This window comes from Equus przewalskii, chromosome 7 (assembly GCF_037783145.1).
Source record: "Equus przewalskii isolate Varuska chromosome 7, EquPr2, whole genome shotgun sequence".
Classification (NCBI taxonomy): Eukaryota; Metazoa; Chordata; class Mammalia; order Perissodactyla; family Equidae; genus Equus; species Equus przewalskii.
In genome coordinates, this window is record NC_091837.1 from 68,373,489 (window position 1) to 68,401,154 (window position 27,666).

The 27,666-nt window shown below is 40.3% G+C and overlaps 1 protein-coding gene across 11 annotated transcripts in view; it reads right to left on the bottom strand.

Moving 5' to 3' along the window:
• Positions 1–26,861, bottom strand: part of SMAD2 (SMAD family member 2) — an 87,240-nt gene extending 60,379 nt beyond the window's left edge. For 2 of the 11 annotated variants that reach the window (XM_070630120.1, XM_070630115.1), the window contains exons 1-2: positions 26,492–26,841; positions 1,788–2,076 (exon numbers count right to left, since the gene is read on the bottom strand). In XM_070630120.1, coding sequence (XP_070486221.1) covers positions 1,788–2,023 — 236 coding nt within the window. In that variant the 5' untranslated portion in view covers positions 2,024–2,076; positions 26,492–26,841. Of the gene's footprint in view, positions 1–1,787; positions 2,077–26,085; positions 26,320–26,436 lie in introns of those variants that run through there. The other 9 variants (XM_070630123.1, XM_070630118.1, XM_070630116.1 and 6 more) reach the window with 8 other exon arrangements.
• Between the last annotated feature and the right edge of the window lie 805 nt (positions 26,862–27,666).

The window sequence follows — 27,666 nt, forward strand, 5'->3', positions numbered from 1 at the left end:
GTCTCCAACAGCCAAAGTGATCTCTGTAAAATGTAAAAAACCTTTAAAAATAGATTTAAATAAAAAAATTCATTAAAATGGGGGCCGGCCCGGTGGCGCAGCGGTTAAGTGCGCACATTCTGCTTCGGTGGCCCGGGGTTGGCCAGTTTGGATCCCGGATGCAGACAGGGCACTGCTTGGCAAACCATGCTGTGGTAGGCGTCCCACATATAAAGCAGAGGAAGATGGGCACGGATGTTAGCTCAGGGCTAGTCTTCCTCAGCAAAAAGAGGAAGATTGGCGGCAGATGTTAGTTCAGGGCTAACCTTCCTCAAAAAAAAAAAGAAAAAAAAAATCCTTATTTGCTTTCTATTATATTTAGACTAAAATTCAAACTCTCATGGTGCCCTATGATGCCCTACATGATCTGACTCCTTCCAAGTTTTGCACTCATTCTGTGTGACTCCATCTCTACCGGGCTCCTTTTAAATCCTCCAATACACTAAGCTATTTCCCACCTCAGTGTCTTTACGATGGCTCCTTCCTCTGCTAGAAGACTCTTCCCTCAGCTAGCTGCTACTTCTCAAAGCTCAGAATGCGTGACACAATCCAATCCAAAGCAGCTTTTTTATCCCTCAATTATTATCTTCTTTGTACTTATTACCATCTCAAATTATATTAACTTGCCCACTTGTTTTTGTGTACATTTATCCCTCAGGAGGCCAGGAATTTTGCGTTTTGTTCACCACTGTAGACCCATGTGCCTAGAAACAGTGCCCTTGCACATAGCAGGCACTCACTAGGCATTTGTAAAACAAAAGAATAAAGCAAGAAAAGCAACTCTTATTTAAGACACACATGAAACAAGATGAAAGAAATGCATAATTAATCTACCAAACAAGGCAGGAAACATTCTACTATTAGTATTTGCAAGCAGACAGGCTGGTGATTCTGGGATCTATAATCAATAAGCATCCAGAGTGTTTTCCCAAAGCTCACGGGAAAAAGGTCAGGATGAAGTAAAATGCTTTCGCGTGCTATGTGCTGGCCTATGTGTATGACACTGCAAACAGTCATTTTAGAAAATTCTATATGCTGACACTCCCAAAAACCCTGTAATGCACACAAAAAGTAGTGAAACACTTAAAAATCTCTTGCTACTTTATTTAAAAAAAAAAACAGTCTTTCTGACAGTGGTATTTATCTGTAAATGATTAAATTTACACTAATAAAACGTCAACCTCTTAAGTAATAAACAGATCTTCCAATACAAGAGGTAGGTCTTCAAGACAGGTTCTAACTACCGATGACATCTACAAAGGCGCCTCATATACTGTTCTTTCTTGGAAGTAACGATACAATTCAAACAAAAACTATGTAAAATTCATGACAATGTTTAACTCCTTAGTGACTGAAGTTTTGACAGAGGGGGAGAAAACTGTCACTACTGCACTAGTGACAGAAAAAGCTTTGAATCGATTCAAATGTCATTCAATCACAGAAATTAGGATAACATAAAATGAAGCATTTAGGCAATGAAGGTAAATGAAGACAGTGAAGATAAAACTTAATACAAAGTATTTTATTTTGCTTGATTAAACCTTCTCACTGTTCACGAAAATGATCTGTAAAATGAACAAGTCTTAACTAGTGAAACAAAATTAGTAAGACAGGTTAAAAATAACTGTCATATTTTAATAATCACTATTTACAGGTGAAAGTAACAAAATTTCAGTGACTTTCCTTCAGATTCCTCTAAGCAATTTTCAACAGTATGACCACCAAATTTCTGATCTACCACCACTTACCTTGGTATGGTAACACATTTAGTATTACAATTTTGAGTGGTGATGGCTTTCTCAAGCTCATCTAATCGTCCTGTTTTCTTTAGCTTCTTCACCAAACTTTTAACTGCTTTCTCACACCACTTCTCTTCCTGTCCATTCTGCTCTCCTCCACCTGCTCCTCCAGACCCACCAGCTGATTTCTTCCATCCCAGCAGTCTCTTTACAACTGGCGGAGTGAACGGCAAGATGGACGACATGTTCTTACCAATGGCAGCAATCCACGCTAAGAAAATATCCTCCTTTACCTAACCTAAAAAAGATATGGAAAGGATAATTTAGAGGCTAACTTTAAAGTCAAGTAATAATTTCAACATAATAATGAAAGCAAACTGTAGAATGAGATAGAAATTCAAATGATTATTCTCACAACAGACTTTCAGAAGTTCTCTTCTTGGCCCATTGTGGAAACAAACCCTTATAAAAATAAGACGATGTTATAAGTGCACAAATACAATAATTCTGCAAGTAAAATCTTTATCAACACTGGACAAGTTTATTCCTATCAATACTACTTTATTTTTAACTTTTAATAGTGTCAGTAATTAAAATATTCTCACCAAAAGAAAGTTTTTCTCACTTTTTAGAACTTCAATCTGTTTTCAAAACTTAAAAAAAAAAAAATTTACAAGCCCATTCTCACCAAAGTTTTAAACTTTCATAACTAACTGACTAAGTATCATACAGTAAAATCTAAAGTTCTAAGAAGGGAAAAGGCATCATGTGTGAAGTAAACAAGAATAAAGAAATAACGGTAAACACAGTCTGTGAAGAAAAGGTTTGGTTCCTTTTTACCATCCCTTGAGAAGACTTTTAATTAAGCCTCTTTTTAAAAATATATTTTCATTTTTATCTAAGTAATAATGTGCATAGTGAGTAAAGTCAAATATAGGTCCTCTTCCCACACTGAGGTACAATTCTTTAAAATCCTTTTAACTTTGATTCTTGCTATTTATACTTCAGTAATAGGCTTATAACGGTAACCTTTGAAATACGAAGATATTATGTATTAATTTTTCTATGGAAAATGAGGATTTACACCATAATCACTCACTTTCCTCCAACCTTAAAAATAACTATCTCCCAATTGTAGTTAAATAATCACATATATAATTTTGTACCTGATAAGATTAGTAGTAAGCATCTATATAATCACGTTTCCCTTTTTGTACAACTCTTTCTTTTTCCCCAGAGTTAATTATCTCAGTTCTTCATTTGCTTAGTTTTCTATGCTCCTACCACATATTCTTCTCATACTCTCCACAAGCCCATCAATTAAATTTTTTAGTTTGATGACTTTAATCTCAAAATAAGAGACAAGTTCATTTACCACCTGAGGACAGAACTGGAGAGTTATATTTGAGAAGAATGGAAAAGATTTAGAAAACTAGCTCTGAAAAATACTAAAGAAAATCAACTAGAGTGAAATAAATTTTATCACGTATTTGCCAAACTATACATTAAAAAGTATTCCAAGAGAAGAGCTGCACTTCTAACTGGGATGTAGAAAGTCACAAGAGACCATCCCTTTCATCCTTACAATCAGAACAAGCCAGATCAGCTACAAAATCCTGGTTTTCTGAATCTATTAGAGTTAAAGGATGCAAAGTAACCTAAGAAGAGCTAAATTCCAGCAAGTATTGACCCTTGATAGAAGAGAGGCCCACAGATGGTCTCTTTCCTGGTGGAGTGGCTAAGGAGGAATAATTCTACCATAGATGAGGGTAAGGGGAACCAGCCTAAACTTTAATATATTTTAACAGAAACACGTACGCCGACAAGACCTATTAGAATTCCAAGGATTTCACAGAGCAAACCTGCACTACCCAACCACTCATTTCCACAGGTCTTCACCAAGAGCTTGCGAAAATATGCCAAAGGCTGGAGGACAGGGCTAGAAAGCTGAGATACCCCAAGAAGCTTACGGTCTCCCTCAAATGCAAAAAATCTATCCTCTGATGGGGGCAGGGAGGGATGAGCAGGAGAAGTGAGAGAAATCAATCCAATAGACTCTAGACATTCAGCAGTGGTAAGAATGAGGTAGGACAGGAGAGTTGAGAGAAAAACTTCCTCCCAGATACTCTGGACATTGAACTACCAAGGCTAGGGTAGGGAAAGAGTGCTAGGAGAAATCCCTGGAAGGTACTACTAGTAGAGTGATATCTCACTAGGCACAAAAGCCTGGGGCAGGATGGGAGAGTAAAAAGAACGCCACAAGGCAAGGAAATCAACAGCTGGTTGTAAAGTAGAGAGAACCGGCCCACAGATCAGAAAGCTGATGGCTCAGATATGAAGTGCAAAGAGATAACTGAAATTACACTCAGACAACAAATCTTGCAGAAAGTAAAGTCTTAATCTTGCTCTCAAAACAACTGAACTTTAATCAAACTAAAGTTCAAAGCCCAGAACGAGCTCAACTACACATCTTACTGGCTTAGCCCCACTATCCAACAGACTAACACAAGGAGGTAAATACTACTTCAAACTGTACTGTTATTAAACAAACGTTCAGCATTCAATTAAAAATTACAAAACACAGGGAGTAGCAAACTATAATCAAAAGATGAAATTATTAATCTAATCAGATCAGAAAGGGCCGAGATGCTGGAATTATCAGACACAGATTTAAAAATAACTATGATTTAAAAAAACACTGAAGGAAAAGACAATGTGCATAATGAAATGGAGAACTTCACCAAAGACAGTGAAGCTATAAAAGGATCAGAGGGAAATTTCAGAAACAGAGTATCAGAAAAATACAGTATCTGAAATTAAAGGTTTTTTTTCTTTAGATGGACTTAATAACAGACAGAAATGAGTACTGAACTTGAAGACAGGCCAAATTAAAATACTCAAATTAAAACACAAAATGAGGAAAAAACAGTGTGTAAAAAACCCCAGAACATCCAAAACCAAACATCAACTGGGTTTAACTAAAGTTTAATTGGAGCACCAGAAAAAGTTGAAAAAGAGAACGGGGACAGGAAAAACACAAAGAGATAATGGCCAAGAACTTTTCAGAAGTGATGGCAGACATCAACCCACAGATGCAAAGGAAACACAGTCCATAGTCAACCTCCTGAATATTAAAGATAAAAGTAAAGGTAAAGGCTGAGTGTTAGCTGGGACGACAGTTAAGAATCCCTGGAAGACTCAGTAGAAGGGGAATCTGCACTCATTCACAAGCTCTTCTCCAAGGGCCTCAACTGAGTGCGCTTGAAAAAGACTGGCATGGGGTAAGAGACGGGAGAGAGTTCCTCCACTTGGTGGTACCTCATATGAAGCAAAAGCTTTCCAAGGGAAGGGGTAAGTTTCCCACACCTAGGGCCTGATCTCCTGTCTCTTGGGGAAGAGTAGAGGAAAAACTGGGTTGTCACACTGCCTTCTCATTCTATAGCCAAATCTCCCTCTACCCTCCTCTTATAAGGACACTTGTAATTACACTTAGTGCCTGCCCAGATAATCCACAAGAATCTCTCCATCTCAAGACCCTTAATCACATCTCGAAAGTTCCTTTTGCCATATAAAATAACTTTCACTGGTTCTGGGGATTAAGACTTGGATGTCTTTGGGGATCATTATTCAGCCTACCACGTGGAGTAACTGGAACACACACACTAATGTGAGTGTAAAATGGTATAGCACCTTTGGAAAACTGGCAAGTTCATAAAAAGTTGAAACTACATCTACCCTATATCACAATAATTCCACTCCTAGATATATATTCAAGAAAAATGAAAACATAGTGTCTACAGAAAGATATTTGTACAAGAAAGTTCATAACAGCCATATTCATAATAGCCCAAATATCAAGAGAAACCTGGAAGAAAAGCAAAACAAGACAAAATATGGTATATTCATACAAAGAATACTGCTCAGGAACAAAAATGAGTGAGCCACTTATATACTTCACAATATGGGTGAATCTCAAAAATATCACATGGGGCAAAAGATACACAAAAAGATATACTGATTTCATTTATGACTTCTAATAACAAGTGAAACTAATCAAGTGATAGAAGTCAAAATGACTTTCAGAAAAGGGGAGGCGACACACAGAGAAACAGTTGGTCAGATGCACAAAGCACTTTTTTGAGGTGATATAATTATTTTCTATCTTGTTTTGAGAAGTAGTTACACATGAGTACATAGTTATCAAAACTCACAGCATTTATCAAATGTAAATTACAATTCAAAAACAATTAAAAAGGTATCTGGATAAATACATTAAGAACTTCCTAGATAAATAAAGTTAAATGAAGTTCTTTAAGAGCTTCTCAACCCCTCAATATGCCAAAGCACACTGTGAATTTTAGAAGCGGGGAAAGGTTGTAATTGACCAAAGACATAAGTCTAACAGTGTCCGTCCACAACCTGCAGGTAGCCTTGGCAAGCACTTCTGGGCAAATGCTGGGGAAGAGGGCGGGGGGCGGGGAGGGGGGTTGGAAAATTTTTCTTATTGTTTTGAGAACAAAAAGTGAGAACCCAATGACAAACTATCACAAACTTATTTGGGGGTACTAACAGTAAGGTTGCTGTACTAAAGCTATACATTCGCTAAAAAAAAGAAATGTAAGGGGCTGGCTCAATGGTGCAGTGGTTGGGTTTGCATGCTCCACTTCAGTGGCCCAGGGTTCACAGGTTTGGATGCCCGGCATAGATCTACACACTGCTAATCAAGCCATGCTGCAGTGGCATCTCACATACAAAAATAGAGGAGGACTGGCACAGACGTTAGCTGAGGGACAATCCTCCTCAAGCAAAAAGGGGAAGATTAGCAACAGATGTTAGCTCAGGGCCAATCTTCCTCACCAAAAAAAAAAAAAAAAAAAAAGGAAGGAAGGAATCTAAGTATAATTCTCAAGAAAGGACTTTGAAATCCAAAGAGACCATTCTCAAAAATGGTCTTCCAACTGAAGATACTTAGGCCTTGGTAGAGTTTGCTAGAAAATAATGGTCACAACCTAATTAACAATCATACTCACTTCCCTCAAAAGAGAAAAAACAATGGGTCCCCAACTTCAATTCAGGAGACTGTCCCAAGAAAAGGCAATATAGTCTGCCAAATTTCATAAATTTATTTGGCCATGGAAACCCCTTTTCAGGGACATCTCACGGAACTCCACTTAAAAATACTGCCATAGCATCCTTGATAGCCCAGCTGTGGTTTAGACACTAAAAATTCAAAAGGTGCCAATAAGCAGGACCATGTGACTTTCTTTAGCAATACAGCAGAAAAGGTGGGAAAGGAGCATTTGCTCACTTAGGGAACTCTAAGGTAAGTAAAAAACAACAACGAGAACTTGACAGCAGCACTGTTAAAACTACCTACAGTGGCAGACTCTATAATAATACACATAAATGAGCACTGTAGTACATAAAACTAGAACTTGAGAAAATAAAGCAAACACCAAAACTCCATCAAACACACGTGATAATCTACCAAAGTAGAAGCTTGGGACTGCCAGACAGCAAAACGTATACCCAGCTGGCTACTTTTGGCTTCTGCTGAATTCATACTCTGTGCCACAAAGCATGCCATAGGGGAGCCAGCTATATAAAGCTCAACACCATGTGACACAGTCTGATCCGAGCACAGAGAACATGCTTATTAATTCAACCTTTGGAAGGGAGAGGTATCACAAAAACCACATCAGAGCAAAAGTCTGAAGAGACAGAGACAGAGTACACCAGGCAGAAAGTTCAGCATGATTTCCAGAGACAGGAAACATTTTTGGAGTTACAAAAACATGTAGGTATTTCTAGAATATGGAGTCTTAAGGCCAGCTCAGATTAGAAAGCTGCTGACAGAAGTTACTGCTAATGATAGGAGTATTACTTCAGTTATTTTAGAGACAACTCACATGTTATTGACCAACTGGATGTGGACAGTTTCGGGGAGAGGAGGATTCAAAGATACCTGCTGCTAACGTAACTGAGCAGCATGTAACGACACACTAATCACTATCTGGAACACAGAAACAGAAGGAAATCTGAAGGCTAAGGTTACAGGGTCACAATTACATGTGCCTTTAATAAGCAACTGTGTTCATCACAAGATCAGGAGTCAGGAGAGAACAGAGCAGAGGCTCAGGAGGGAAGGCAGGCAGCACACAAAGAGTGTGCTCAAGCCAGGCAGACACAGTTCTGCAGAAAAGCAGAGCAGCGGACCCTCAGGCTTGGGGTCTGAGGGCTCCCCTGGTCTTGTTTCCGCCCCACACAAATTTAATCCTTAGAATAAAACACTTCTGTGAGTTACAGGAGTGATCCCTGTTCCCTGTGAAAAACTGACAGAAAAATATAACAAGAACCTATCTAAAAGTGTCTCTCTATATTTGGTTCAATTAATCCATTCATTAGAATTCAGCCTAAGAAAAGGAATAAAAATTAAACTTTTGTATAATCAGCAAAAATGAAAGGGATTTCTAGCGTTAGGAAGAATGTGAGTAAACAGCTTCTCTGTTAACACCTTTGTTAGAAGAAACGTTTCTTATGAGTTGAGAAGCATTCTTGAGGATCTAAACGTTTTCTATAAAACCCTTTTTTCCTTCATTGAAATGAAAACATGAAAAGTGTAAGCCTATTCCGGGTCATCTGAATGACCTCATGACCTAGTCCTGTCACATGATTTCAGTGTCCCAAGTCTTAGAACAGCAATCATGACTACTCCAGAACTACGTAATCACTTAAAGTTACTGGCTTTAACTTGTCATGGTCTTAGTAACCACAGCTGGCTGACATCTGTCCAATTATCTCTGGAGAATTTTTAAATTATGCAACAAAATATTTTTCAGTAATGCTGAGAACACATTTCAACCAGTTGAGAACTTTTTAAAAATACAGTATTTAGCCAATAGTTTTGAAATGTAAACAGACTGAATTTAGCTTTTTACAGGAATCAGTCAATACGTCCCAAGTTGAACACAAAATGGAATAAGTAAATCATAGATTTATGATCAAGTTGTTATCAAAATGTGAATGAGTCATTTACAGAATATACAGATTTCTTTCAACAGTGTAGCAGCAGGCTCTGTGCTGAAGTTAGAACTTTTTTCAACATCTTCAAGAATTGAAAAATAAGTTCAGATACTAATTCTGTTCCTAATTCCAGCAATAAGCACAACTTACATAATGCAGGTTTCAACAGAATAGGAAGGCTTTATGTTTACAGCTCATAAGAAAGCTTATCAAGTGAGCCCTCAGTAAAACTGGGATTCTAAGATTACTCACTGGAAAGTTTCAGTAAGAGTCTGATTACCCTGAACTAGCAAATAAAGCCTTCAAGTTATTAATAACTGTATAACACAGTTTTACAAATAGCATTCTCTGCATGTTTGATTAAACTACAGTTCATATTCTTTGTGCAGTCTTCCACTGTGCTGTTCTTTTCTTACTGTTTTTATTCTGATATAAACCTTATCACTGAATATTACAAAAAATCTCCAAATCCTTAGAATGCTTTTCTTATGTTATCCTTTAGAATATACAAATTTATACTTAAAGTCTTTTACGACATAACTTTGCTCTTTTTAAAAGAATCCCTCTCTGCCCCAAAATACAGGAGGAAACATTTTATCCAGTGCTTACTCTATGACACAACACACCTGTCCAAGAGTCAGGTAAGCACTCACTCATTTAATCAAGAGGGGCAGGTACCACTATTCACAAATGAGGAATCTGAGGCACGAATACTCTGATGTGAAAGATATTCCCCCTAAATATTCCTGTAGACATTTTAGTTTTTTTGCTTTTCACATTTATGTACCTAATACATTAGGAATTTGTTTTTAAGCAGTGAGAGTGATCTAAACATCTCATGTAAGGATAGCCTATTTTATCAGTACCATTTGTTTATTCTTTTAATAATTCATAATGCCACTCCCATCACATACAAGTCCTTATAAATAAACGTCTGACTGTGGGTTTGACATTCTGTTCATTGGTGTACTTGCTCATTGTTACATGCTGTCAAGTCGGCTCTGCCTCCCGGCGACCCCAGAGAGCGATGCACAGCGTCCTGTCCTCAACAGCCCTACCGGGCTTCCGTAGACTCATGTCCATGGCTTCCTTTTTAGTCAACTCATCTCATACTTGGTCTTCCTTCTTCCTGTTGCCTTCTCCTTTTCCCAGCATTATCATCTTTTCTCAAAAATCCTGCCGTCTCATGACGTGCTCAAAGGAAGAAGGCCCCAGTTTTACCATTTGTGCCTCCAGCGACAGTTCAGGCTTAATTTGCTCTGGGACCCACCTCATCTCTCTGGCGGTCCAGAGGATCTGCAGAGCTGTCCTCCAACACCATATTTCAAACTAACCAAGTTCCTTCCTGCCCACTTTCTTCCCGGTCCAGCTCTCACACCCGCACACAGCAGCTGTTCATCAAAAGGTACTTATTCCTACCTACACCAATATCACAGAATTTTAATTACTGTTTTCTAGTAAGTCTTGATATCTGCACAGTGAGACTCCCTCCTTATTTTTCCAATTTATGTCAGTTATTTTAAGTGTAGTTTGTCACGTTCCACCAAAACCCTGTAGAATTTTGATTGGAAATGCAATGAATTTATATTAATTTGTGAAGAACTGACATATTTATAACACTGAGTATTCCTGTTTATGAAAAGGAGTTGTTTCACTTTAGACTTTTAACCATCAATAAGTTACATAATTTTCTCCATAAAGGTCTCACAGTTTGCTAAACTTACTCATTCCTCCAGCTATACTGGGTTTTATTGTGAATGAGATGTTTTAAAAAATTAAGTATTTCAGTCATACAAAAAATATATTAAAACACCCTTGGGCCCCCCCATCCAGCTCTGCCAACTCTTAGCATTCTGCAGTATTTGACAAGATTTAAGACATGACAGATGGATACAGCTGAATTCCCCATGTATACCTCACCTTTCTAATCCCCCATTCCCCTCCCTCTTGCTTCTCGGAGATAACCACGATGAAGACTTTCCCCCATGGTCATTTAACGATTTTGCTATATGTTGTATCCACACAATAAAGTTTCACACATTTAAAAAATTTATATGGGGGCCAGCCTGGTGGTGCAATGGTTAAGTGTGCAAGTTCTGCTTCAGCAGCCCAGGGTTCGCTGGTTCGGACCCTGGGTGCAGACCTATGCACGGCTTGTCAAGCCATGCTGTGGCAGGCATCCTACATACAAAGTAGAGGAAGATGGGCATGGATGTTAGCTCAGGGCCAGTCTTCCTCAGCAAAAAGAGGAGGATTGGCAGCAGATATTAGCTCAGGGATAATCTTCCTCAAAAAAACCCAAAATTTATATGAAACTTTAATACTGTTCTTGTCACTTTGCTTTTTTCACTTCGTATTATAACTATCCATGCTGATACATATATAATCCTCAACTCTAGCTCATTCATTTTAGCTGTCATATAGCATTCCAGCATGTGACTCTATCACAGTTCACATTCTCCTTTTCATGACTATCTAGGTTGTTTCCAATCTTCCACTCTCACAAACTGCCAGGAGTAGTCTGGTGCCTATCTTCTTATATGTATGTGAGAGTTCTTCAAGGGGAGAAACTTTCAAACTTCTTGATCAAAAAGGAAGCCCCGAAACGAGAAACACATTTTACACTGCAACGTAATACAATACACACACTAACTAAGACATTTTACCATGTTACTCTCTATTTCTCTAAATTGAGGCTCATGAATCATTAGTGAACATGAAATCAATGTAGCTGACAGTGAGAAATATCTTTAAAAAAAAAAAAAAGGAGCGACAAAAAATTAATAGATAATAAAACTAATAGAGAAAAATAAACAAATTATAGTAGAAAACAGTGTACATTTAATTATTTCAAAAATTTTAAGTCAGTGTTTGTCACACGTAAAATATATTTCCCACCATGGGTCTGTTAAAAACACATGAAAGTCACCTCCTGAGGACATACAGCAAGGAATGGAAATGCTGCGTAGGACACGCACATATACAACTTTACCAAGTACTGTCAACATCGATGTACCAACTGTCACTCCCACCAGCGAAGTATGAGTTCCTATTTCACCAAATATCACCAACACTTGACTTTTTTGGTCCCTCGAACTTTTGCCGAAAGGATGGGTGCAACACAGAGGGTCGGTGATGGTCTGCACTTGCCTGACCTCTAAGCAGTTTGAGAATATTTTCATGCTTATTGACTTTCAGGATTCTATTTCTCTGAATCATTCGTTCACATTCACCATCTTCTTCTTAATTCACAGGAATTATTTATATAGTCTGGATAATAATCTTTTGTTAATTACATATGCCACAAATATCTTCACCCAGCAACTGACTTCTGATGGCCCTTTTTATACTTAAGTATGTCACTTTAATGTGCTGAAATTTATCAATATTTTAAATCTTATATTATGCTTATATAATACATACACTTGTCCTCTTTTTTTTTGAGGAAGATTAGCCCTGAGCTAACTCCTGCCAACCCTCCTCTTTTTTCCAAGGAAGACTGGCCCTGAGCTAACATCTGTGCCCATCTTCCTCCACTTTATATGTGGGACACCTACCACAGAATGGTGTGCCAAGCGGTGCCATGTCCGCACCCAGGATCCGAACGGGCAAACCCCGGGCGGTCAAAGCAGAATGTGGGCACTTAACCGCTGCACCACCAGGCCGGTCCCATTTGTACTTTCTTAAAAATCCTTCCATACGCTGTCATCTTTTAAAAGTCAAAGTATAAAGTTTTGCTTTTCATACTTGTAATTTATTCCTGTGTATGGTGTGAGGTAGGTACCTTCTCCTCCCCAACAGAGATAACCAAGTACACCAGTGCCATATATTGAATCTTCTCTTTAGTGACTACAATGCTACTTGTCTTTCTGGGCTTTGTTTTTCCTCCATTAGTCTATATCTGAAGCAAATACCATCATGCCTTAACCATCAAAGCTACAGAATATGTCTTGGTATCTGATAAAGTGAATTCTCTTTTACCTCCTGGGATTTTAACTGGAATGACACTGAATTTATAAATAAGTGAAGAAAAAACCCTGACATTTATGATACTGTCTTCCATTCATAAACACAAGCATATCTTCTTTTAATTTGAATTATACAGGTCTCATAATTTTCTCTATTAAGGTCCCACATGTTTTTGTTTTATTTTTTCCTACGTATTTTGTAGTGGCTGTTTTAAACGATGGCTTTTTTAAACGTAAATTTTGTCTGCTGCTGGTACATAGAAATGCATTGGTTTTTATATATTGACTTTTTAAAAGCAACTTTACTGAGCATAGATTACATACAATAAAATGCACAGATGTCAAACATACAGTTCAATGAGTTCTCACCAATGTATGTCCATGTAAACATCATCTCAACCAAGATATAGAACATTTCCATCACCCCAGAAAGTTTCCCTGTGTCTTTTTCAGTCAATCTATCCTCTTCACCCCAGGCAATTACTAATCTCATTTCTATCAAAGTAATTTTACTTGTTCTAGAAATTCACATAATTGGAATCATGCCTTAAGTACACTTCTGTGTCTGTTTTTTTAACAGCACCCTTTATTCAAATTAACTAAGTTCTCTAATATTCCCAGTTTTCTAAGAATTTTTGTCAAGAATGAGTACTGAATTTTATCATATGCTTTTTTCCCTTTACCCATCGAGATTATCATATGGCTTTCTCCTTCGGTGTTAATGTGATGAATCTCATTCATGGGTTTTCTGTTTAATCATCTTTACATTCCTGAGACAAACCCTAATTAGTCATGATATTTTGGTTTTGAGCAAATACTAACATTTTACCAAAAATGTTTACTGCCATGTTCATTAATGAGAGGTGGCCTATGTGTTTCCCTTCTCATCCTACACTTCCGGGGTCTCAAGATTACAGCAGCCTAGCAAAATAATTTTTTCTGTTTTCTATGATATCTTGTATAAGACTGGAATTACTGATTCTTCATATGTTTTGTAGAACTTGCCCATGTGGGGTTTTCACTTGGGGTTTTTTGTTTTAGGATTTTTATTTAATTTGATTTTGGTGAGGTAGATTTCTATGAATTTAAATCTTTAAATTATAATCTAATCAAGTTTCTTATCCTTGAACCAATTAATTTTGCTAGAAATTGTCCATTCTACCTGTTTTCAAATTTAAAGGCAAAAAGCTGGTCACAGTGTTCTTAGTTTTAAAACCTCAGTTTGTCTGCAGTTGTATCCCTTTTTCATTTCTAACATTTGTGCCTTTTTTCTTCTCCTCTATCAATCTTGGCAAACTTAGTCTTTTCAACTTAGCACCTTTGGTTTAGTTGATCCATTCTATTTTTTTTTTTAATTAACGTTTCTCAACTTTATTTCCTTCCTTTTTCTAACTCATTACATTGATTTTTTTCTAACTCATTACCTTGTATAGTTAACTCATTAATTTTCAGTTCCTTACTAATAAACATCTAAGGTTCTAAGTTTCCCAGATAGACAAATGACCTTTTGTTCTATCTGTTTTGATAGGCAGTGTTTTTTTCACTATTCTGTAAACATTTTCTAATTTTTATGAGTTGTTCTTCATCCCATGAATTTACAAATATGTTCTTCAGTATACAACCATGGATTTGGGAGTTGCTATCCTCTTGTTATGTTTCTAACTTAATTGCACTAGGGTCCAAGGATGTGATTTGTAAGGTAAAAATTCTTAGAAATTTGTCAACACTTGCTTCGAGGTCTAGTACATAACCAATTTTTGCAAAATTCAATGGGCACTTGAAAATACATCCTCCGTAATTGCTGCACACTTGCTAATTGCACCTTCCCAATCCTGTATAGCCTTATAATATTTTTATCTATCTTTTCTTAAATTACTGAGGTGTATCAAAATCTCCTATGATTATACATTTTTTTATTTATCCTTGTAATTCTGCCAATTTTACCATACAGATTACTATAGACTGAATATTTGTGTCCCCACATGTGCCCCCTCCCGCCCACTGAAATTCATAGGGCAAAACCTAATCCCCAATGTAATGGTATGTGGAGGTGGGGCCTTTGGGAGGTGATGAGGCCATGAGAGTGAAGCCCTCATGAACAGGATTAGTGCCCTTATAAAAGAGACCCCAGGGAAGTCCCTTGACCCCTTCTGCCAGGTAAGGTTAGAGCAAAAAGACAGCTGTCCATGAAGTAGGAAGCAAGCCCTCACCAGACACCAAATCTGCTGGCACCTTGAACCTGGCCCTGCCAGCCTAGAGAACTGTGAGAAATAAATTTCTGTTTACAAGCCACCTAGTCTATGGAATTGTTACAGCAGCCAGAATGGACTAAAACATAGATTATATCTAGTATATCTTTTTTCATCCTTTACTTTGAAACCATGACGTCATACTTTTAGATATGTCTACTAATAAAAAGCATTTAGTTGGATTTTTTTTTTTAAGTTTTCATTCTCCTTTAACCAGCAAGCTTAACGTAAAATTATGTATTGGATTTATGGAAATGTTTAAGATTATTTTCTATCATCTTATTTCATGTTTTCTAATTCCTATGCATTTTCTTTGCTTCTTTTTTCCTGACTTCTACTAGAATGATCTTTTTTTTTTTTTTTTTTTTGCTGAGGAAGATACCTCTTGCCAATCTTCCTCTATTTTGTATGTGGGTTGCTATCACAGCATGGCCAATGACAAGTGGTGTAGGTCCATGCCTGGGAACCAAAGCCGGGTCATGAAACAGAGCACGGTGAATTTAACCACTATGCCACCAGGCCAGCCCCAAGCAAATTTTCTCAATTTCCACCTCCTCATCCCTACTGACCTGGAGTTACACATTCTATTACAATTCTTTCAGAGGGTTATCCTTAAAATTGTTTCAATGGAAACTTTAATCAGTGGGTTGCAGGTGAAGAGAACAGCCTATTAAAAACCATAATAAAGGAATTAAAAAAGAAAAGACAATCTCTTGAGGATAGGGAGAAGAGTCAGGAGAAAACAAGGAAAATTTTGATAACTGGAAAACGGATGAATGAGGAGTAACTGTGAACAGATCAGAGACTAAGTCTAGGCTAGCTGTGGGGAAACGTCCTGATTTACACAGCAGAGTCCTCAAAAAGTTAAGTAACAGACAGCACCAGTCATTTCCCCCACCTGGAACTGAAGGCCAGGAGGGCAAAGGAGACAAACAGGCAGGACTGAGTGAAGAGCCATCTGAAAGCAGTCAATCCCCAGATCCGCTCCCCGACTCTGTAGCACTGGTAACTGCTCCTCTCTCCCTCCAGAAGACTAAATGTTTCTTCTCAGCAGAGAGTAAAACAGTCTCCCTGGACTAGGAGGTGGCCTGAGTACCACTAGGAGACGAGAGGGAGTAAATGAACACGAGCATGCTGCACACTAAACACAGACTCCCCAACCCCCTTCCTCCTTTGGGTCGCGGCTCCCAATACACAAGCAGCCAGACCTTTACCCAGTTAGTCAGATCAAGAGTCCTCTCTGGGGTACCTGACCAACCCAGGAGGAAAGACCCACAGACACTAATATTGAGAGTTTACCAACAAATAGCCCACTCAGATCACTCTACAGTGAAACTGAAAGGAGACAAGGCTCACCCACAGGCTTCGTTTCCGATCAGCTTTTTAGACCCCAACCTTCGTAACCAAAGATTACTTTGATTATCTGAGGAAAAATGGCAAGCAAAAAAGAGAGAAATGCAACTTCAAGAAATGTGTGACTATACCGAGAAAGGAAACATTGTAAACATTATCAATATAGCCAGAGAAATAAGAGAAGATCTAGCAACCCTGGAGCAAGAGCAGCATGCTTTACAAAGCGAACATTCAAAGAATAAAAGAAGGGCTCTTAGACGGCTTGATAGCTCCTGATCGCAGAAATGGGGGAGAGAAAATCAATAGAAGAGCTGGAAGATAAAGTAGAGGAAATCTTCCAGAAAACAGAAAAGAAAGATGGAAAATAGTAGAGAAAAGTGAAGAAAATTGGAGGACCAGTTCAGGAAGTCCAACGTCCAAACAGGACTTTCAGAAAGACATCAGATGATGTCTGATGTCCGGGGGGGTGATGAAAGAAATCAAGAAATATCCTCTGAACAGAAAGATGGGGAGTTTCCAGGTTGAAAGGGCCCATCAAGATCCCAGGACAATGGATGAAAACACACACACATCAAGGCCTGTAGCTGTGAAACTTGAGAATGTGGAAGACAAAGAAAGAGCCTGAAATCTCCAGGGAGAAAAAAACAGATCATATAGGAAAGAATCAGAATGGCTTTGGTTTTCTCAACAGTAACACTGTAAACGAAGTCAAGAGAGCAATGCCTTCATAATTCTGAAAAGAAAATTACTTCCAACCTAGAATTCTATTACCCAACCAGGACAGAATAAAGGTAACATCTCCAAATATTTATCCCACACGCTCTCTCTCAAGTCCTAAAGGATACGTTTCATCAAAAGGAGGGAGAGCAAGAAAGATGAAGGAACCTCCTAAGCTGATAGTAAAACGGGATGCCAGGATGACTGCTGTGTATTAGGAGAAGGGGCAACCAGTGCAAACTGGAGCAGGTTCAAAAACACGTAGCCAAGGCTTCTCTCCAAAGTGAACAAACATCATAAAAGTCAACAGAAGCAAGACTTTCAATGATGAGACCCACAATGATCACCGTACGTGGTACATGGTTGAGAGTGAATGAGATAATAAAGAACAGCCTGCTACCTCTCTTTTTAACCAACATCTTAGCAAGAGATTTCTGATCCTACAGATTACAATGCAGAAGAAAAAAAAACCTGTCTGAGAGGAATTCTCATATGTATGTATTGTACAGAACAGCTCTAGAAGACACAAGAAGCTACGGACAGTGGTTACATTTCTGGAAAGACGAACTGGATAGCAGGAGGCAGGAGATCTGCAGGAGACTTTTCATTATTTACCACTTTGTTCCTTTTGAATTTTGTACCATGTCCATGTATTTACCTAGTTAAAAAAATGAATAAAGTACATTCCCTAAAATAAATAAGCAAATGTAGATATCCTTTGACCTACTTCTAGAAATCTCTTACACATGCGTATAATGATGTATGAACAAAGTTATCTGTCACAGCACTGTTAACACAAGACTAGAAACAACCTAAATGTCCATCAATAGAGGACTGATGAACTACATTATTTACATCCAAAGAAAAGAATATTGTGCAACCAAAAGAAAAAGTAAAAAGGCACTCATTATGTACTGACGTGGAATAACCTACAAGATGCATTATTAAGTAACATATGTGATCATTTGCACTAAAAGCACAAAGTTGCTCATATATGCGTAAAATCTCTGGAATGATATACAAAAACCTTAAGTAATGCTACTTGCCTTTGGAAAGGCAACTGGGTGGCAAAGTAGAAGCTGACAAAGAGACTTTTCACCACATATCCTCCTGTACCTTTTGAATTTAAAATTACAATAATGCATTACCCATTAAAAAAAAAAAAACACCAACTACATCTAGCTGGTGTCTGCTTTTCATTTACCCTGCTTGGCCTTCAGGAGATACTTAAGTCCATCTGTAAAGACTAGTCTTCTTCTAGTTCCTCCACAGAGAGGTTTGAGGCTTGTTTTTCCCAGAGGCCACAGATGTTTCAATGATATCAAGAAAGTTTTCATATTATTAAATTTTTTTTAGCATACAGTCCCCAGAGTTATAGCTCCCTACCCTGAATGGCTTTACAACCCCATCCCCAGCTACTAGATTCTTATCTAATAAATTCCCCAAGGTTAGCTTTTCCTTAACAGTGACTGATTTTTCTGTTTCTGGCACCCAGGGACTTTTCTCTCCCTCTCTCCCTTCCTCTCTAAATCAACAATATACATAAGAAAAAACAAGTCTTACATTTTATCAAACATTTGTAGCAGAAGGAATGGACCTAATCTGTGTCTGTAATAGCAGGTCTGTTTGTGTGATTTCGAGAAATCTATATAAAGCATAGTCAATAATGGCAAATGCTGAATAAAGTAGTAACATAAAGTGAGGGGGGAAAAAACTGCTGAACTTGGCAGTTCAGAATTCACCTATGATTTCTGAGAGGACAGTGGGAAGGGGAATATGAAAAAGAGTGGCAAATAACACTTCACAATGTTCATGTCTAGAACAACGGAAGTGATTAAATATAGAAAGCAAATGTAGATTTCAATATCCTCAAAATGCAAGTACAAAATATTCCCCAAATACTTATATGAATTTTTATTTCACAATAAAATCAAGTTAGATATTTCAACATAAAATACTTGAAATGTGATGGTGCTGCCTGATAAGAACACCTAGGGTCTCACTGGAAATAGTATAAAATCACTAGATTTTATAGCACTTAGATTTTTGGCAATCTGTGTTCAAACAAGTATCACAAAAGGTAGAGAAAAAAGCAGATTACTTATAACCTGGATTTTTACAAGTGTTTTAAGTAAAAAAAAAAAAAATCAGGACAATAGAAAACATTAAAAAGAATAAAAATACACAAAAACATTTTTTAAAAAAACAGATTTCTCAATTCTCACTGTAACCATGCTTTTTTCCAAAGTTGTAAGCTAGTAAAAGACACTGCCAATTAGAAACTAAGTTAGCCCCATGGAGAACGATGGGTAACATCCCTTTTAAACAAAAGCAAATACGAAACATTCATGTGTTCAATTTTATGGACCGTTAAAACCTAATGCTAGAGCTTGAATTTAACCCTAAAAGTAGGTCATTAGTTCAGTGAAAGTCCACATTATATAGGGACTGGTGTGTAAAGACACTATCTGCTCTTTTTTTGTCAGGAAGATCGGCTCAGAGTTAACATCTGTTGCCAATCTTCCTCTTTTTTTTTTTTCTCCCCAAAGCCCCAGGACATAGTTGTATATCCTCGTTTTAAGTCCTTCCAGTTCCTCTATGTGGGATGCTGTCACAGCATGGCTTGAGGAGCAGTGTGTAGGTCCGTGCCCAGGATGCAGACTGGCAAACCCTCAGCCACCGAAGTAGAGCACGCAAACTTAGCCACTACACCACATTGGCTGGCCCTGACATGATCTGTTCCTTACTTGAGTTATATTCCTTTCACCTTTAACGAGTTGTGTGGAATCTACAGTTCCATAATCAGCTTGTAAACATAAACTTACATACTGGAGGCTTATGATTCCCAGATTATAAAAAAGCATCCATCTATCAGGAGACTTCACAGGCCCAGGCTCAAATCAGCACAAATATTCAGTACTCCAACTGCCCTTCAGATTCCTAGAGTCTGCCCTGACCCTCTGCTGAAGCAGCAACTTACACCCACACAGCAGAGTCATCAGAGTGTAGAAGGGCAATCAAAGCCAAGTCTAGAGTAGCAGTGTCCAACAGAACTTTCTATTAGATTAAAATTAAATTTAACATTCATTTCCCCAGTCACAGTGGCCATATTTTAAGTGCTAAGTGGCCATATGTGGCTAGCATCTACTATATTGAAGAGCACAGGTCTACAGCAAAGATTTTTCTCTAAGATCTGTTATTCCCGTGTGGAGCATCCAAGGCTTCCTGGAGGTAAGAATGAGAGGAAAACTGAGCAGGCAGGGCTTCAGCAACTGCTCATTCCCCTTATATTTTGAGATTCTGCATGATGTTGTCTTTTTTTTCTGAGAGCCTTCTGGTTGCTGTTGTGTGCACAGGTGTGTGTGTGCATGCTTTAAGTTTGAAAACTACTGGTTTAGAGTAGAAACGGCCAACACACAAACCTAAGGACAAAGTTAGACCCTTCTGATACTTAAAACATTTTATAAAGAAAAGTTTAATTGGCCAGCTGACATGAACTACAGTCTAACCACCTGTCTATGAAGTAAAAGGTTGGTCTAAACATGGCAAATTTGCATTCACTGCCACAGATAAAGCATCTCTAGCCTACAAAAAAGTTTCCATAGTTTATTCAAATCAAGGGAGAAAGCTCATGGGCCCAGCTTGCACTGCACCATTTAACAGAAGTTTATTCTGCGAACTTTGCAAATCAGATTCACCACTCCACATCTTGCAATGAAAGATGTGACCAAGAGCGAACATTTCCTTAATATTGACAAGACTTTAACCATCACCTCTTTATAGAATTTCTGGAAGAAGGTGAACCAGCGTATGAAAACATACTTTAAACACAGGCAAATAACAAAATCACACGTTTACGGTGCTACTTCCTCAGATCAAGAGTCTTTTTTGAATTAAAAGACTCAAGGTAATGAACTTGATGAACTTCCAGCGGCTCCCCCAAGATTATTCTTCCTTACTAACTAAATACATTAAACCTGAAACTACGCCCTTCCCCCTAGAAGGAAAAGGAGGGAGAGAGAGGGCAGTGTAGATTATTCAAGGAAATACAGCTTTTCAGATGCAAACTGGACATGTGTACTGAACAGACTGCAACTAAAGTCTACACTCACTTTCCACTGCTCTAGGTCTTGAGGCCAAAGTAATTCCAGATTTTGAAAAATTACAGAACTACTTGGAAGAATTAGTGACAATTGCATAGTAAACTCACAAATTTCAGTAAGAATGAATCACTTTAGGATTTCTGTTTTAAGAGTACAAACCTAAAAACAGATGTAAATCACCAGGCACCTGTCCTATCAGCGTGGCTCAGTTACATCTAAGAGGAACCCACTGAACTAAAGGAGACCCACGCACTCTAGAATACACAAGTATGTAAGTCACAGAATTACCCTAATATTTCTGGCTATCTGGACAAACCAAAGCCTGGCTTGGCAAAATTACATTCTCCCTACATGAAATTACAGAAATTGAAGCTGAGAGCTACCCCTGAGATGTATATCTAGAATCAGCATTCAAATATCTCCTTACTGAATACATCACAATTACGTCAATCCAGAGAAATGATCAAAATTGACGAGAGACAAGCGATAGGTCTCTGTGGATTTTTAAACAAAAAAGGATTACTTTTGTACTATTGGTAAAAAGAAAAAAAAAAATCCTTTTTTTTTTAATAACCAAGGTTATATATTACAGGGTCACCAATTAATATTTGATGGAGTAGACAGTTGAGAAAGTAACTCTGAGGGAGGAAGAAAGAGGATCCCCCAAAAATCATTCAGGCTAATATTGGGTAGAAGTCACACATAAGAGGCAAGAAGCCCTTAACAGACAGACTAGCTGTCCACACTGGTTCGGTCCTAGAAATCTCTAGCACACTCTATGTCAAAGCCTGAGTGAAGTTTTACATGACACTCTCAGAGAGTGACAAAAAGAATGACTTACTCTGAAGGAAAGGTGTGGTATGAGGTGCCACACCATTTAGATCACCTTTCTTTACTACTGGCCTAGCACAAAAGGCTTTTCGGTCTGGAATTGTGGCTCTCTGAATGGCAAAACCAATGAAAAACATCTTGGTCATAATAGGTACTGTGGATCTTTCATGAAATAAGTCATCTGATATGCACAATGCTCTACCCCTTTAAGAACACTTGTTAATCATCCTGAATGACAAACTAAGAGTATATTACGTAGATTACAGCACTCTTAAAAAGATTTTTCCCAAACACGATTTAAATTAATTGATGAACATTCATTACTATGCTTTCAGGTCTGGTCCTGCACTGAATGGTCCCAGACATGCTAGCTGGGCTCTGATTTGTTTTTGTGTCTTGTAGATTATCTCTATTATCCTCACCAGGCTGTTATCTGTTTTTTCTTACAATAGACAGTAGGCTAACAGTTCCCCATCCTCTTACCCCATCCCCCACTACACTCCCCTTAACCTCCCACATTACCCACAATCTACTTGTTTCTAATCTACTCTGGGTTTAGAAGCCAGATAATTTTGCTTGTTGGAAATATTTGAAATAAACACCAACAGCTTCTGATTGAGAGTCTCCACGGCTCTCCCATGACTACGAGAGCTTTAAGGTATGGACTTGGACAATTTGGCTACCCTCAGCCTTTTGCGCTTAGTGTCTGGTTCTCAAATGCATTTAATAATATGCCAAGGATAAGAGTGTAGGCAAATCACCCAGATTAGAAAGAAAACTGAAAGCCAAAACTAGGAGAGAGGAAGAGAAGAGATCATCTGGGAGGACCCTTATGTCTGAGGCAACGTTCTAGGTACTTGAATTATGGTCACTTAATCCTTGCAACAACCTTAAGAGGTAGGTACGAATACCTCCATTTTCACTTAGAACACCAAGGCTCAGGAGTTCAGTAATTTGCCCAATACAGTAACTGAGAAACCGACTATTAACCTAGTCTCTGACTCCAAAACGCATGGCCTTTCCGCTACACGAGATTACGGCCCAATTCTTAATCCCGGTTTAGCTAACTGTTTTCACACTTTATTTCTGATTCTTTCATTGGAACCTGACTCAGATTTGCTTTCTTTCCCTAATCAGTTTCTCTAGTTAAAGGACAATGAATAATCAAACTAAGGCCAAATTAAGCTTAGCTCTACAAGTGTTCATCTGTTCGGCAAGAAACGCATTTCTGAAAGACTGGCCACATCTTTAATCTGTAGAGAGTGTGCAAAAATGGTGACAAGGTCCCTCCCAAAATACAGTGATCGTTCCCAGTGACACTGTCCTCTACATCTGACAGAAAGCAATGGAAGCACACTTTAGGAACTGGCTCAGTAATGTATTACCAGCTCCCTCAAGATACACACTAACATGATTTTCTTACTCTAAACATTGGAAGACAGGGCAGGAGAAACGAGGAGTCTCCACTTTTCTAATTCTATTAAGGAACGGGGGTATACTTGTTCCCTGTCACATATTTTATTGCCTAGTCCAGGGCCTCTCACAGCAAAGGCTTTTTGGATGAATAAATGCAACTTATTCAATAAATAGAAGTTATTTGTTGACTAAATGCATACCCTCTCCTGAATTGGTTTTGAAATCTTTACATTTCACATTTTCTAACATACCCTTGCAATACTTAGTGGAAAACATCTTTCCTCTTACAGAAACTAAGAGCTTAAAAATGGCTCCTCTACTCCCATCAAAAGACAAGGAATCTAAAAGACATGCCCTTCTCCATCCTCTAAAAATGACTCTTGTCCCAAGAATATGAATAAACCTCCATCTGCCAGACTGCACTAAATACAGCTTTTATATGCATTACAAAAACACCTGTATAAAAAAGCTGCTACAAAATGAGGCCTTTGGAATCCCAAAGCACAAAACCAACAGAATCAAAACCAAACAAGAATAAGGAGAGCTTTCAGACCTTTACAAAGCCAAAACTGAAAATATTTGCAAAATGTAAAAATTCAATAGGTCTTTCATCAGCAGGTTATGCAGCTAGAGTGTTCTTCACTCATGTGTTTTTCCCCATTGTGAAGTAACAAGATTATAGCAACACGATTCCAGTATTTACAATATGAAAATGAAAAGGGGACCTTTTGCCATCTTGAAGCAGAAACAACCTTTGTTCCTATTAAAGGGAATTTCTGCTGAAATATACAAAACCATCCCCAAATTCTTAAGAGTTAAAACACATACCAAGCCTGACAAGCCACAAACAACAGGAAATTGCCCTGTACAGTTTCTTACAAGACTATTATTTCATGAACCTTACAGATTGTGTCGAGATTTAACCACTTAGAGTAAGTACAGGTAAGTTACAACCCTGAAAAACCAAACTTTTGTTTAACACCTATAACCCGAAATCACTTTGGAAGACATAGCTACAAAGTATAAAAACCAAGCTCTAAGAGCAATTCCTTACTAAAGCCCAGAAATAGATGTTTCCAATCATATTACATTAATTAACATTGGTCAATGACCTACTTTAAACTCAATTAATTTTGACATTAAGAGTATAAGGGGGCACTTACCTTACAAATGCCCACAGACTTGAACTATTCTTATTTACCACCACAACTAACTTTATGGCAAAAATTAAAGAACTTTAAAAATAAAATCAGCGTTACTGAGTTTAATATAAATGTCTGCTAAATGACCTTTTGGTGGAGAAAATTCTATCAATATCCTGTATGGTTTTTTTTTTTTAAAGCAAGTGAAAAAAATCCTCAAACTACGATACATTTATGAAATCTATTTTACGTTATTTCTCCCAGCTCTGTTATATCTGCTTCACTTATTTATTCCCGCTAAAAATCCTCAAATTTCATCCAACTATTTGACTTAAACTTCTACGTAAAGAAAATTTTTTTAAAAGGGGGTCAAAACTAGAATAATAGCAAATGTACTTTCAGGGTACTAACAGCAAATTTATCATCTTTTTAGTCTCAAGAAAAATATCCTTACAATCTGTAGTACAGGTTCAACGCATATGAAATCAGAAGAGAGAAACTGAAAAGGAACTAAGATTACACAACCACTCAGAATTCTGGAAATTAATTCAAATTTCAGGGACCATTTTTAGAAAGATGGAATCACTCCAAATAAGTTTGCGAGATCATTTCTTTATTCATTAACAATTACTTGACATGTGTGGTTTTAAAAGTTTACAACACCAAAATTTAGCATACTCCAAACTGTAACAAATAAGACACGGCTGACAGAAAACACTACTCCCAAATGCGTTTCACCTGAAGATGTTTTCTTAAATAAAGGCTTGGTTCACAACAAACCGGTAGTATTTCGCTTTTACAGGGTCAAGAGGAAGGAATAACCAAACCAACCTAGGTATGTTTTTCTTTTGTTTAGGATCAAAAGGAAACCACAACCGCATACGGGTTAAGTAAGTAAAACACAAAAATACCCAACCCCAGGACAGCATCCCCCAGGAGAGAACTATTAAAGTTGCAAATTTGAAAAGCAAGTCTGAGATACGTGAAATCCATTAGCGTGCTTTCCAAAGGCGTGTGATAAAAACTAATAGGCTCCACTCACGGAGCAACTTTCACAAGTGAGCAGAGAAGACTCCCGACCGAGCACCAGCCGTTGTGCGTGTCTGTGCAGAGCACACACGAGCAATCGGGACCCCGAGACTACACGGTTAACAAAGGTTACACGACCAGGAAAAAAAAACAAAAGTGGAAGCAAAGTATCGCACGGGGCTAACACGGCTCCCCAACAACTCCTGAAACAAGAGCTCCGTCCCTCCGGCTCTGGAAATCACAACCACCAACTACCAAGCGCGTCGGCCGCGGAGGGAAAGGGCCCCCGCCCCGGGCCGGCCGGCCGGGCAGCTCTGGCCGCCGACCCCTTCCTCCGACCCGCCGCTCCGCGCCCCGGGGCCGGGCTCCCGCTGCCCCGACCTCGCCACACCCCAGCCCCCAGCCCGGGGCCATGTGACGCGGCGACCGAGCCCAACACAAACACGCCCCGGGGCCCGCCGGGCGCCCGGCTTTACCTGGACCGCGGCTCCGGGGCCCGCCCCGTCAGAGCCGGGGGTCCGGGACCTTTTGTTCCTTCCTCTTCCGAATGGGATGAGGGGCTGGGAGGGGACAGGGGAATGGGCGATGGGAGGCGGAACTGAAAACACTCTCGCGGCCGCCCGGCCGCCCCGCCCCCCAGCCAGGGCCCGGCCGGCCGCCCCGGCGCGCGGGGAGGGGGCGCGGGCCCGGCCGCCGCCCGCGGGAAGGAGGGGGTGGGGACGCGCGTCCCGCCGCCGCCGCCCCTCCTCCCCTCGGGCGCGCGCCCGCACCCCCACCTCCCGGGCCGCCCGGACGCCGGGCCGCCCCCGCCGCGCCCGCCGGCCCACCTCCGCTTCCGCCCTGCGCCCTCCGCCGCCCGCCACAGCGGCGCGGCGCACCCACCTCCGGGCGCCTCGCTCGGCGCTCGCTGGCTGCTGGCTGGGAGCTGCTCCTCCGCCGCCGCGGCCGCGCGGTAGACCCGCCTCCCACCCCGGGCCGCGAGCCCAGCCGATTCGCCGGCGCAGCCCCGGGGCTGGCACCCTGCCGCCTGCTGATTGGCGCCCCCGGCCGCCCGTTAGGGCGCGAGGCACGCCGGCCGAGCGCAGCGCTCGGCACTCACGGAAGACGGGGCGAGCGGAGGAGGGAAGGAAAGAGGCCGAGCGCCCGGGAAGGGCCAGGGCGCGAGCGAGGCTAGGAGAGTGGCGGGCCAGTACCTCCCCACCTCCTTTCCCTTCGGCCCGCCCCGCCCTCCCGCCGGACCGGCGGCGCGCGCAGCCAATCAGCGCGCGGGGTGCTCGGGGTGTGAGCCGCGCGTCGAGGGCCTCGAATCGGAAGGGAGACGTCGCTCGCTGATTGGTCCCGCCTCCCCCGTAGAGCGTGAGGCGAGGCGCTGCCGGGCGGGCGGCCCGGCGGCCGAAGACGAGGCGGGGTGGGACGCCCGCGGTTTCGGTTGACTTCGTCTCCGGCGCGCTCCACCAGAGGCTCTGGGAAGGGAGGGGAAGGCACGTAACCTGCCGCGCTGGCGACCGGCCGTCCCTCGTTGCCTCGGCCCCGGGCCCCCTCCCCGGTCAGCGCCGTTGGGTGGGGCCTGTTGGGGGCCGCCGCCTGGTCCACCTTCCGCAGTCCAGCCCGGCGTGAACACGTGCTCATCCCCTGGGGAGGCCCGGGGGCCGCCCGGAGGACTGGACGAGCCGGGGTACCCGACCCACCCTGGGCGCGCCCGTCTGCGAATGAGTGGGCGGGGCCTTGGTGGTGGTAAATGGGGGCGAGGTCCGAGAAGTAAATAAGCCCAGGGCGGGGATCTCTTACGGGTATTAGGGCCAGGGGAGGGGATGCCAGGTATTTTTGTTTAAGCGGAATCTTGGTTCTATCAAATGGTGTTAATAATGCATGCTCTGATGGTCCTTGCGAAGTCTAAAAGATAAGCGCCTGGCACGATGCCCCGTGATTGCTGGGTTATCTTCCCTTCCCCTTCATTTCTCCACTGTTCTGGCGGTGTTCTTAGGCCCCGGCGTCCCACGTCTGCGCTCCAAGGCCCTAATCTGCTGGCTGCCCGAAGTTGGTGGGGGCGTGATTAC